This window comes from Ctenopharyngodon idella, chromosome 9, assembly GCF_019924925.1.
Source record: "Ctenopharyngodon idella isolate HZGC_01 chromosome 9, HZGC01, whole genome shotgun sequence".
NCBI classification, from domain to species: Eukaryota; Metazoa; Chordata; class Actinopteri; order Cypriniformes; family Xenocyprididae; genus Ctenopharyngodon; species Ctenopharyngodon idella.
In genome coordinates, this window is record NC_067228.1 from 32,400,459 (window position 1) to 32,414,314 (window position 13,856).

Genomic DNA, 13,856 nt, shown 5'->3' on the forward strand with positions numbered 1-13,856 from the left:
CCAGTGAAGTCCACTATATGGAGAAAAATCCTGAAATGTTTTCCTCAAAAACCTTTGTCTTTCTTTCTTCAGTCAAAAAGACAAACATCTTGGATGACATGGCAGTGAGTAAATTATCAGGAAATCTTAATTCTGAAGTGAACTAATGCTTTATGAACTATGATCAAAACATAGATGAGATTGAGTCCATCAACACCCCCAAAGCTCACCTATTCCTGCTTTCAAAATTTCATATATGCTGTTTATTGTTTGATGATCACGTTATTTTACATTAGCATGAGCAATGCTTCTATCGCTTGTTTCTGCTGCTTTTTCGCCTGTTTTGATCCGGAGTTTCTGTACTCTTTCAAAAGATACCAGCGCCCCCTACCGTTTAACACTGAAAACTGAAAATTTTCTCAGCGCCAGGGAAAGAGTTAATAGGTAACTGAGCTGTGTCTGAATAGGCTTTTTAAATTTTACAAATTGAAAATGGTTTTATATATCGCATTTTGGATTGAACACACACAGTCTTTTCTTTGAGAGGTGAAAGCATTTATTTTCCAGCTTATGCACTTTGTACCAGACAGAAAGCTTGATTTTGTATTTCAGTGTGTCCAAAATCATCTATTTTACAAGGTAGAAAAATATAACCACAGGACACAGAATCATGATGACATAAGCACAGGTGGCATCTCTTCGAACAAAGTTTATGTTCAGATGATAATCCAGTATTCATTACATCCTCTGTTATTAGTGAAACACAATCTGGGTGATGGCCGCTAATAAAACTATGCTACTTTTTGTAACATTATGTATTTCTGCACCATATCCATAACATAAAAGCAGTAACCGTCCAAATAAAGACAACCAACAGTATGTATTCATCAAGATCAGATGTACAAACACCTTTCACTGAGTTTCACTCTCTGCTTTGTCTCAGAATTAGCACAATGGTTTTAACCAACAAGCTATTCTACTTAGTAGAAAATGTGTACAAAAGTTAATGTCTTTTCCTTAAAGCTATGCTAATAATTGTGTATAAAATATTTCATTTGTACATTTATAAACCATGTTCCCCTTTGTTATAGTAAAAATATAGTGCTCAATATCACTCGACTGTACAGGTTTCCAGCAGAACGACCCGTTTAGCACCACAGGCCAGAAGTACTAAAATACAACATGAAATCTTTTTAAAAGCACTATTCGTGCCACAATGTTAGTGGCAAAGTTGCGAAAATAGGCATCTAAATATTTATATATCCCTTAGTGAGTGTTTTTAGCCCCTAGAGTGGTTTCATAAAATACAATTAAAACTAATAAGAGTTTTGGTCTGCTATACAATGGACAGCCATATTAATTTTCTCACAAGCTAGTCTAAACGAAAAATATCTCACTCGGAACACTGCAAAAATTATTTTCTTAATCAGTATTTTGTCTTAAATTCATATTCTCTCAAAATATTTTTTTTTTTTCAGAGAATATAAATTAAATGTATCTTTCTTCACTGGCAAATTAAGCTTTTATTTTAACAAATGTATCAAATTTTAGTGATGTCTCTAATGCAATTTGGCTTCTTATGCAAGTATATTTATCTTGTTTCAGGATGTTTAGATTTTTAATGGGAAAAAAGTCAAAAATACTGATTAAAAACATTTTTTAACAGTGAAAGCAACAGGCCCAAAATGGGTAGAGTCTGTAAATGCTTTTCTTATTAAGTTCACTACCTCTAGATGAACATGTATATTCTGCTCATGTTTGAGTGGAAAGATGCTCTCATAAGCAGCTTCATTAGTGTTTCAGTTTGACAGGTTATTACTGACCGTACTCTGTATTTGATGATATTCACTGACAGTAACTCCTCTAGAACGGCTCGTGTGTGTTGGAGGAAGTGGTAACAGTCTGCCGCTGGAGTGTGCCAAACATTAAGGAAACAAGATGAAGAAAAGAAGAAAACATGACACTGAACATCATCAGCAGATGGAGTCAGTGCTGGCAGGCAGTCGTCCGCTGCGTCTGGCCTCTTTCTCACGCTTCTCCCGCTGTTTCTCCATCTTTTCCTGTGCTTTCTTCATCTCCTTCAGTTTCTTCTTGATGGTGGCACGATCAGTCTGACTGGACACACCAAGAGCCTGCGGGAGAGCGTTTAAACAAAATAAGGTAATTTAAGGGAAACACGAGCATGACCGTGGATGACAGTGGCATTGAGGCAATTATGGCTGGCAATATACAATTAAAGGGGACTTATAACCCCCCTTTTAAAAGATGTAATATAAGTCTCTGGTGTCCCCAGAATGTGTCTGTGAAGTTTCAGCTCAAAATACCCCACAGATCATTTATTATAGCTTGTCAAATTTGACCCTATTTGGGTGTGAGCAAAAACATGCCATTTTTGTGTCCCTTTAAATGCAAATGAGCTGCTGCTCCCGGCCCCCTTTCCAGAAGAGGGCGGAGCTTTAACAGCTTGCGCTTCGGTTGCTCAACAACAACAAAGCTGGAGAATCTCACACAGTTAAAATGAGGATTGTCAGTAACGGTGTTCAGCCTTACATTGTTCAAACCGGAGTCGGACACTGATGGAGAGACTCAGGAAGAAGTTACAACTTTTAGAATGCAAATGGACGTTTCTGAATGGTTAGTGGATAAATTTATGTAGTTGCTGTGGAGTTGATTCAACTCATCGACTAGCATGTGCCGTCATGTTAATCTTTTGTGCAAATCCAGTGTTGAATTGACCCTCATTTGTGAAGCAGTCCAGCGTAAAATGACGGCATGGCAACAACACTCTACTACAACAACTCTTCCTCCTCTCTAAAGCAGCCCAACATGGCATCACCCCCTTTGTTGCGTGTTCTTGGGGGGCGGGGTTTATGTAAATTTTAGGGTTAGTGATGTCACCAACCTGGAAAGAAGCTCGTTGTAGTCCCTACCAGCCATTTGTTGTAGTCCTTAAACAGTGAATTGTTTAAAAGAAAATATCTCCTTTGCGCTGAACTTTGAGCGTCGTAACTTTGCAGATGTTGTTTATACCTTAAATAGCAACATTACACACTAACTAAAGTTAAATCATAATCAACCACCCCTTTAAGCAAAATGTTAAATGTTGCAGTGATCTTAAAGGGGGACTCAGTGATATTTGTTGTGCGTCAGCTGTGATAAACAGACATTTCAAATATCAACAATGTCCAACAGCGTAGTTCAAATACCACTTACTGCACCTTTAATGCATTTTTAAAATCTGGAGAGTTGCATTTTCTAAAAGATTCTAAAAGATATTGAATTCACATCATAGACTGTAAAAAAGATGGACTCTTCACTTCCTTCTGCTACAGAAAAATGAAGGCAAAATATCCCAGAAATAACTGTTGGCATCTTACACCGATTACGTCATTCGGAAGCCAGAGTATCATCTCCCGCAGACTCAACTCTAAAGTATACTTTGGTCTACGTGACGTAATTTTCATCTTCAGGAGAGTCCGTAGGCATCCGCACACACCATCCGTGTGCAGCCCAATGTTTGTGTCTGCGCAGACAGTGAGCGTACTAGAGTGCATGCGCAAGGTGAATGTTGAGATAGAAGAGTCCACTAGGTGGCAATCCACAGTTGTGATGTATTGTGCAGAAGTCAAGTACGGAAAGAGTGATACAAAACAACAAACTGTTCCAAGAACAGTTAAAAAGGCAGCATATCATTCTCCATCGTTTTGTTCTAAACTTTGCATTCAATGGCGGCTCCACTACTACAAAGAACAAAGCTTATTGCGATGACAGGCGCGCTACAAATGTTTAGAGAACGCATCAACAGAAAACAACACAGACTAAAAGATTATAGATTCAAGAAGAAACCATATCATTACAGATTAAAATCGAGAAATTAATATTTTCAATCCAGAGCTATAGTGTCCACACAGTCAAAAAGTGCCATTGGAGAAGCGCTAATGAAACGTCTTCCCGAAACCGAAAACATTTCGACCCAAAACTGAAAATAGACGTTTTGGCCGAAAAGTTTTGGTAGACGAAATTTTGGTGCATCCCTAGATTAGTGTTATTTTTTTTATTGATTACATATTCACACAATGGCAGTAAAATGTTCAGCATTTATTGATTCACCCTAATTCCTCTTTATTTTTCAAATTCTCATTTCCTAAAAAAGCTACTGCTTCTATACAGTAAGATTTGCCTTTATTTTAACTAGGCTTTTAATTGTAATTTAGTACAATAAACATTTTTTAGAATGAAAACTTTATCTAAATTGTTCTTTTTTTCTTCTTTTTCAGAATTTTTGTCTATTGCACAACTTCAATCATAGAATCACATCCACCCCTTAAAAAGAGCCACTGTAATGTCTTAGTATTCAAAATGTGCCAAAATAAAAAGATATTTTGGTTACATTTTATGTCAATAGTCAACTTTAGACAATCTACTAACAATAGGGCTTTTCACACTGCGCCGGGTTATCGTCGTTCTAAACACCGCTTTTAACCCTGGGTAAAGCAACGTTTCACACTTGTAGTTTAGATGCGGGGTTAGCACTGCTATTGTGGTAATATGAGGACGCATAATGCTAGAGCCTTTATATAAACAGGTCACATGCTGCGTTTGTCCAGTCAGTAACATTGACACCGCAAATATGCAGATAAGGACTTTAACCCGAGGTTTAGGAATGTGCAGTGTGAAACGGTAGTTTATGAATACCCAGGATTAACTGTTTAACCCCGGGTATAGTATTAGCAGTGTGAAACATGAATGAAGATAACCCAGGATTCCATTTATCTGGGGTATAGAATGACCCAGTGTTAACTATTTCAAGTGTGAAAAGCCCTAATAAGTAACTTTGCAACTACATGTCAACTAGCAGTCATTAGAGTATTATTAGACTGTTAGTAGACTGTTAGGTTAGGTCTCAGGGTTCGGGTTAGTAGAATAAGTTGACAAGTAGTTACTTATAGTCAGAAGAATGTCTGTTGGGAGCATCAAAATAAAGTGTCAGCAGACAGTTTACCAATACTCTAATGAGAGTTACATGTAGACATGTAGTTGCAAAGATACTTGTAGTTAGTAGAATGTCTAAAGTGGACCATCGAAATAAAGTGTGGGGCTGCACTTATGCCCAGTTAAAGGTGCAATATGTAATATTTTTGCAATAAAATATCCAAAAACCACTAGGCCAGCGTTATATATTTTGTTCACTTGAGTATTTACAATATCCCAAATGTTTCCAACTTGTAAATTGTGAGAAAATTGCAATTTTAACCAAGGCTCCGGGACGTGTGAGGAGTCGCCTGTCAATTGCGTCATACCCGCGTTAACCCTTGGTCTGCCTCAGTTTCCGGTTTTATTTTGTAGAAACCATGGAAACACCAAAGACGCTTTAATATATTACACTTTTTAATAGACAAGGGAACAACTGATTTGATATATTTATAGACAGAAAACTAATTGTTGTTATATAGCTCAACACGTTTATTCTTATTGTTTAAATCTAATTTTCTTGATTTTTTGCGAGTACCATGCTTTACCATGCCTCAGAGAAAAACACTATTTTGTCAAGTAGCTAACATAGCATAATCAGATGCAGCTTTATTTTTAGTAACAGTAATACAGAATTTTCTCCATCATACAATACGTTTTAAATGAATTGCATGCCATTTATCAACACAAGCCATCCAGTATTTAATATGATATTCTAATATCGATCTATCTTACTGCAGTGTGTCTCAAACAAGTGTCTCACAGCAGCCGCCGAGCGAACGCACAGAGTAACGTTATAACATTTTCAACACTCTCAAATGTATCTAATATAATAAACAGAGCTGCGTTACCTCATACTCATGACTTGAAAAGCGGAAGCGGCGCCGGCGGCTGTGTCATAATAAAAGTATCGCTGCTCCTAAGGCGTGTGTTGCGCAGTCGCTCCAGTGGCCTCGTTCAGCTCCCACAACACTCGGTCCTGCTCTGCTTCATACTACAATAACGTTAATAATCGCATCCATGAACATGATTTCTTCCCGAGTCCTATCCCTATTCTTTTGCACCGTCCGTTGAGGAGAAGACCACATGTCCCAAGATTCCGTGCTCAAACTTGGCGTCATCAAGCTATGCCTTTGTTTTGAATAGGCCTCTAGCGGACAAAATTTTTACATATTGCACCTTTAAGATCAGAATATAGAAAAAGTTTTCACCTTGAGTCTGTCACTGTCCAGGTTCAGGAGCTGCTGTCCATCGATGGCCTGTGTGCTGAACTCAGGTGTGTACTGATCCATGTTCATACCCATCAGCCAATGACACACCTGCTGAGACGTCCAATCAGAGACCGGACGGTTCTGCCAATGATATTCCTTCCCTCCAGAGCAAGGCTCCTCATCCAGCATCTAATATACACACACATATCAGCCAGGTGAATCTCATGAAATTTGCCAGATTTCACCTCAAAATCAAAAAAGAAAAAACATATTTTGACCGTGTTTTCCATGTATGTTCACGCAACATGCATCTGGTCCTCTCGTCATGCAAATCAAACACTACTGATAACAAACAGGGATCGCCATCAACACACACATGCAGTGCCTCAAACTAAAAATAATTACAACTCAGGAACTACACCAGTGAAGGGGCGGGGGAACGAGACAATACTTGACCTTCCAGAGGACCCTTTTTATGCCACAGGAAAGCCATGCAAACGAATGGCGGTGAGAGCGTCACGTCTGATCTGCACTCACCTCGCTGGACGAGAAGGTTAACGTATGAGAGCGGCCCGACAGGTTGGGCTCCACCACCAGCCCAGAAAATTCTGACGCAGGACTGCTGGGGTTCGAATCATCTAGCACTGACAAACTCTGGAACGGGCACAGAAAGCAGGATTTGTTATCCAAACATAAAGATTGGGGGACTTTCAGCTATTTACGCCAAAAGAATGAGCTGATGCACAGCAGCAAAGCATCTCATAATCAAATACCATTAATAACAAACAATAAAACACAAACAAATGCTGGTCTTGTTTGTGTGTGTGTGTACAGCATGTTTATTCGTCTGTACAGAGGGATTTAACAGACAATATTAAATATGCAATTAAATAATTCATGAAATGTTGCAATCAATAGATAGAAATACAACTGTAATGTGAACAAAGTGCAATATGTAATTATATAAAATAAAAATATGAAAGTGCAACTTGAAAGTGGACAAAATTTCCATATTAAATTAAGAATTTTATGACGTCTTTTTTTTCTTTTCTTTTTTTTAAGAAATTGATACTTTTATTTAGCAAAGATGCATTACTTTGATCAAAAGTGACATTTATAATGTTACAAAATATTTCTATTTCAAATAAATCCTGTTCTTTTGAACGTTTTATCCATGAAAGAATCCTGAAAAAAAGTTTATCATGATTTCCACATATTTATCATAATCAGAAATGTTTCTTGAGCATCAAATCATATTAGAATGATTTCTGAAGGATCATGTGACACTGAAGACTGGAGTAATGATGCTGAAAATTCAGCTTTGATCACAGAAATAAATTATAGTTTACAATATATTCACATAGAAGACAGCTATTTTAAAATCATAATATTTCACAATATTACTATTTTTACTGTTTTTTTTTTTCAATCAGATAAATGCAGCCTTGGTGAGCAGAAGAGACTTCTGAAAAAATAAATCATACTCAATCCAAACTTTTGAATGGTAGTGTCCTGTATGCTCGTGTTTTACTGATTGCAACATTCAAAGACATATTTAATTTTGTCTGTTAAATCCCTTGTTAGATCCAGTTTCTTTACCAGATGACCTCTAAGCAAATACCTATGATCGAAACAAATTCAGGAACTAGTGTGTCTAGCATTAGAACACTGTCTGTCATTTACTGTTGATAAAGAACTTGGATCTTCAGAGGAGAAAAACAGGTGCAACATCATCAACGCTCCGACAAAATGACTAGAAATTCTAATACACTACAAGTGTCAGACCGATACATCGACAGGCCGATTAATTAACCAACACCTGGGTTTTTTAGTTTAATGGCATCAGCCGATAACCATGTCTTCATGGCCAGTTAACAGACGTGTTAGTTGTCCTTGCGTCGATGTCTAAAATCTAGCCTACTGCAAGTAGACATTTTCAAATATTTTGAAGTAATTTCTTTTGAATATTTTAAGTCTCAGTTTTGTGTATACCTGTATTTGTTCATTCAAAAACCGGCGCGATCTCATTCCTAAATGACAGAGATTCAGCTGTGTCTATTAAACCTTTGACAAGTACGATCACAGCGAACATTCAGGTCTGTGTTCACGCTGCCGCTGAGCCAGAGAGCAGTTATGAAACAGCTTCACAAACCGTCTTTCAACCACACAGTATCATTGTTTCTGTCTTACAATCATTCAAATTATCACAGAAGTACTGGGATTAAATTTTATAGTTTGAAATCTCTGATATAAACACTGATGTCTTCGGAAGCAATCAGAATAGAGTAAATCACCTCTAAAAATGTATTTATCATTGAATCATTCATTCAAGAGAATTTTTAAAAATGCATAAAAAATTATGTTGTTAAAAAATTACATGTTATTTTGTTTAGTTGTCTGTTCAGAATCGTGAGCTTGAAACAATTAAAAAAAACAACAAAAAAAAAACAATTGTGATTCTCAATTTATCCAGAATTGTGCAGCTCTACTTGGTAGTGATTTCTTGAATCGATTAGATTTCAATTCACAAGCTCTTGATTCAATTCAATATCGATATTAATTCATTTGGTTATATTTCAGCTACAGTGCATGTAAATTTAAGGGAAAAAATATCAACTCTCAACTAATCCGGTGAACTATACAGGAAACCCTGTCAGTTGGTACATTACTGTAATATTAAAGATTAAAATTAGCAGCCAAGTCCAAACTATTAAATTAAATTGCTATTTATTTTTTTAGACATAATAATCAACACTCAAATAAAAACTGTGTTGTACATAAACATTTAAATTGCACATAAGGCAGTTTTTATTTGGGCTGGGTATTGACATTTCACCATTCAATTACAATTTTGAATCACAAGTTTGTGATTTAATTCTGATTCTATTCAATTATTTTGGATATATTATCACTACATGGCAAATTTTCTCAAGGAAAAAAAAATCTCAACTAATCCTTTAAACTATACAGGAAGTCGGTTTTGGTTAGTTTACAAACACTTAAATTAAACAAAAGGAAGTCTTTATAATAATAAAGTTATAATAGCCTACTAACTTTATAATTACATACACCAGGCTGTCAAAAAACTTGAGATTTATTAAAACATGCATTAAATATTGAAGAACAGTAAAAAAAAAAAATATATTATATATATATATATATATATATATATAATGAATATGTAATATGGTGCATATATTTAGCAAAATGCTCCTCTCTAGAGTTTTTCTAGCTGATTATGATCACTGGCTTTCCTGAGGTAAATGTAACAGTATGTGACATACTGTTTACAAGCTTTTTTATTGACGTTTTTCCGCGGTTGAAACACTGATTGAGCGATTACATAAGACAAGATACAGATTTCGGTAAATTGTACTGAATATTTTAACATACCTTCTGATGTTCATTCATGCTTATTTCGCACTAGTAACTAGAAGTAAGCAGAGGAAATTATCCGTCCATCTGCGCTTTGTGCTGCTGCTTCACTTGATCTGAATTTCGTGAATAAAACGGACAATTTGAAATCTGAGACTGCTTCATATCAAAAGAAATAAAACACAAAGCTCATTGCGATTTATTGGATGGGAGTCGCGCTAAAATGTTCCGTTCATTCATCAACTGAAAACAGGATAGACTAAAAGATTGATTCTTGGAATCGATGTCGGTTCATAAAAATTAATTGATATTTTTTACCCAGCCCTAGTTTTTATACTAACTTCTTAATGATATAATTATGTTTCTACTGCAATTGTTAAAACATAAACATTTAAACAATGGTTGTTTTCCTGACAGATTTATTCAACACACAGTAAATGAGACATGCAATATACTGCATATATTTATTACATTTCTCCTCTTTAGAGTTATTTTTTTGCTAGCTAACTATTGAGAAATGGTTATCGAATGGCTTTGTTGAGGTAACTGTAACATTACGGGACATATTGTTTACAAGCTGTTTTATTGATGTCTTTCCACAGTTGAAACACTGATTGAGCAATTACATGAGACATTATTCATTTCGGCAAGTTGTACTGTATCTTTCAACATACCTTCTGATGTTCATTCATGTTTATTTCATGCTATAACTAGTAAGTAAAGAGGAAGAGATTATCAGTTCACGTGCTGCTCGAAGAGCACCAAAACCACATTTATTGCATGAATTTCTTGAAAAATTGACAATTTGACTTTGTTAGTTATCAAAAATAACAAAACTAAAGCTCATTGCGATCACTGAATGGGAGGCACATTATAAATAATGTTTAGTGGAGTTTTGTTCACTCATCAACAGAATCGATCTTGGGATTTAAGAATTAATATCATTTAATCAAAATAAAAGTAATCAATATGGTCAACCCAGCCCTATTAATATAGCATTATATTGGCCATTTATAACTCATATCGGTCAATCCACACCTACCTACAACTGCTTCTCAGCAACAACTACAACAACATAACAGCACACACTAAACCAGATAAGCAGTGTAATGCATCTACAAGCAACAATGCTGATTTAATGACAACATAAGCCTGTATTTGGAAGCTGGAAAAATCATTTGAGAAAAAAAAAAAAAGTGATTGTACAAATAAATCTGATTAAATCAGAAGAAGCATCATGCATCTACTGCACTGCATTTAGAAGAAACACATACACACTAATGTGATTCTACATATATTAATGCTAGACATCAGGTATGATGTTCAGCTAGAATTTTACTACATTGTTAGATTAAATTTGACATCTATGACATCTATAAGAGAAAATATACTGTACCAAATCTAAGGAGCGACTGAACAGAGAAGACCAGGAGAGGTTTGTCTGTTCGGGGAGAGGGGTTAATAATATGACATCACTGTCCCAAACCTTTACCAAACACTCTTCAGCTGGAGGCGGTTCAGAGGCCTGTTGAATTCATTTCCTGAGCACATGGACTGTCTGATTATTGATCACATCCATATGCCTGCAGGCTTGACACTGCTTCTCCTTAGCAACTCACAATTGCAAACTAATCCAAGTCCAGCTGGATGGCAGATATTTGTTGTTTGTTATTTAGTTTTAGTCATAGGTTGGCAGAAAGCTGGTATGACTGACTTTTACAAGTGATGATATGAACTAGATTAAGAAGTCAATTGTAGGGATGGGTATCGAGAACCGGTTCCATTTTAGAATCGGTTCCAAATTTCCACTAACCGGTGATTCGATAAGAAATGCGCATTTTGATTCCACTTATCAGTTCCTGCACGGCACACGAGCCGTCTCGCGCTTGAATGGATCTGCACAGCTCTTAAAGTGACAGCAGCCTAACATTCCTGCTGCCGTCTCTATAATAACATTAATCAAACAACAAAAGACAAAGAGAAAATTCACTCGTTCTTGACTGAATAACTTCTGTAGCTATATTTGAAATGTAAATTTTATTTTTAAAAGTGCTTATTTTACATTTGATTAGTTTCCGAATCTGAATACCTGAAAATCTTAAAATACTTTATTTTAATCGTATATTTGATCATTTGTATTTATTTGTTGCGATTGCTAATTTTTTTATTTGTTCTTTTTCAATTGCTGACTGTTTACTTGATTTTAATAATGCTTGCAATTTACATTAGTTAGGCTAGTTGTTTTTGCTATGTATTTTTAAACCACAGGCAAAAGTTCATTGTGTAAGTGTGTTCTTTAGCCTGTTGATTTTTGTTCATGATACTACAATGAAATGTTTTGCAATAAGACATAAATGTGAATGATATCTAAGGTTTTTTTTTTTTACCTTATTGGAATTGAAATTAGGAATCGATAATCAGAATCGATAAGCAAAATTGGAATCGTTAAAATTTAAATGATACCCAACCCTATTCCTTACCACTATTTTTTTATTAGTTGTTTAATCATTTTAATGGAACTAGAATTGTTAGGCAGAACTGGAACCGAAAAATTTCTTACGATTCCCAACCCTAGTCAATAGTCAATACACTACTTTTCAAAAGTTTGGGGTCAGTAAGATTTTTTTTTTTTTTTTATGGGAGGCATCAGGTCCGTTTTGACCCGGAAGAGGCACATACTTTTTTTTTTTTTTAAATCCATAGTTTTTAGTACAAAAATGATATTTTGTAAGTGTGTTAAGAATGTCAAAATACACATTTATTTTTTCAGTTTTTTTTTTTTTTTTTTAAAACTACTTTTAAAATTAAATTGTTACACCTTTTGCACCCGTTTTTACCTGGAAGTGAACTGTAGTCTTAATGTGTTTGTAGAGCAAAAGTTCTAATCGTAAATTAGTAGAAAAAGTCCACATTTCACTTTGCTGCCACCTATTGATGAACCATTGCAGCAGAAAAGGAGATTTAAGCTGTTTATCATCATCATTTTTTCATATGAAAGTAAAATTTTATGCAAGTAAAATGAATATATTTTGTTTGAAAACATTTCATAGTAAGATTTATGTTGTTTTGATAGAAAAAGAATATGTAGGTTTCATAAATTTAGGCTGTTTTGAGCTGTCATGAGTTATGTTTCAAATTAATTACATCCATTGAAGTCAATGTAGTTCATATAATTATCATGTTATATGTTCTTAAACATTTCATCTAATGATATTTCCAAATAAAATTTCTCAATTATTTATCAGTTTCTACAAAAAAAATATGAAGCAGCACAACTGTTTTCAACATTGATAATATGTGAAAACAGAATGATTTCTGAAGGATCATGTGACGCTGAAGACTGGAGTAATAATGCTGAAAATTCAACTTTGCGATCACTAGTATAAATTACATTTTAAAATATATTCAAAAAAGAAAACAGTTCTTATAATATTTCACAATATTATAGTTTTTAGTGTATTTTTAATTAAATAAATGCAGCCTGGGTGAGCAGAAGAGACTTCTTTCAAAAACATTAAAATATCTTACCAAACCCAAACTTTTGTCCTTTGACTTTTTTTTTTTTTTTTTTTTTAAAAGCCTTAAATGTACAGACCTCATGTTTTTGTTGTGAGAAGCATTGAAGAGAAGCATAAACTATTGTCTATCATATGATTAACTTAGCATGAATACCATCTAGTATTATACTTTTTTGTATCCTGTATTTGTGAAGTGTGCCACATGCTGTATGTTAGATTTTATATATTTATATATTTTGATTTACATATTATTTATCCCTAAAACTACAAGGATCAATATATTAATATAAAATTATACCAGATAGTGATGTCAGAATTCACATTTCACATACTAAGATAATTGTATGCAAATGGTGGCAAATTTCCTCAGTTAATTGACGTTATATTTTGAAGATCTATAATAGCTCTGAACTAATTTTAATCTAGTTTCTTGTGCAGAACTGCCCTGTGTGAGGAGAACTTGTTTTCACCTTGTTTTTTGAGTTGTGTGTGTGTTCGCTGGCATCTGCAGTTGTGTATGGGAGACTGCTGGAGGAGGACGACGGGTCTCTGTCTCGCTCTTTGTCCTTCTCTCCAAACCAGGAGAAGGGCATGCAGGTGGGGATGGAGGTCATGGACTCTGAGGGGGAGACTCGGACCCCGGACTCCTCCAGTATCTCTGCTGAACCCCTACAACACAAGACCAGACATGAGAACAGCAAATAAAGATACAGCTGTGGCCAAAAGTATTGGCAGTAACATAAATTGTTACTTTTGTGTCCCACAAAGTTTGCTGCTTCAGTTGTCGTGGTGCTGATTCACA

At 35.2% G+C, this 13,856-nt stretch overlaps 1 protein-coding gene across 3 annotated transcripts in view; it reads right to left on the minus strand.

Annotated features, from left to right (window-relative positions):
- Nucleotides 1–512: 512 nt before the first annotated feature.
- Nucleotides 513–13,856, minus strand: part of ppp1r9ala (protein phosphatase 1 regulatory subunit 9A-like A) — a 67,594-nt gene continuing 54,250 nt past the window's right edge. Inside the window, exons 16-20 of one of the 3 annotated variants that reach the window (XM_051905064.1) lie at nt 13,525–13,723; nt 10,933–10,977; nt 6,699–6,815; nt 6,162–6,350; nt 513–2,111 (exon numbers count right to left, since the gene is read on the minus strand). In XM_051905064.1, the coding sequence (XP_051761024.1) occupies nt 1,953–2,111; nt 6,162–6,350; nt 6,699–6,815; nt 10,933–10,977; nt 13,525–13,723 (709 nt within the window). In that variant the 3' untranslated portion in view covers nt 513–1,952. The remainder of the gene's footprint in view (nt 2,112–6,161; nt 6,351–6,698; nt 6,816–10,932; nt 10,978–13,524; nt 13,724–13,856) is intronic. The other 2 variants (XM_051905065.1, XM_051905067.1) reach the window with 2 other exon arrangements.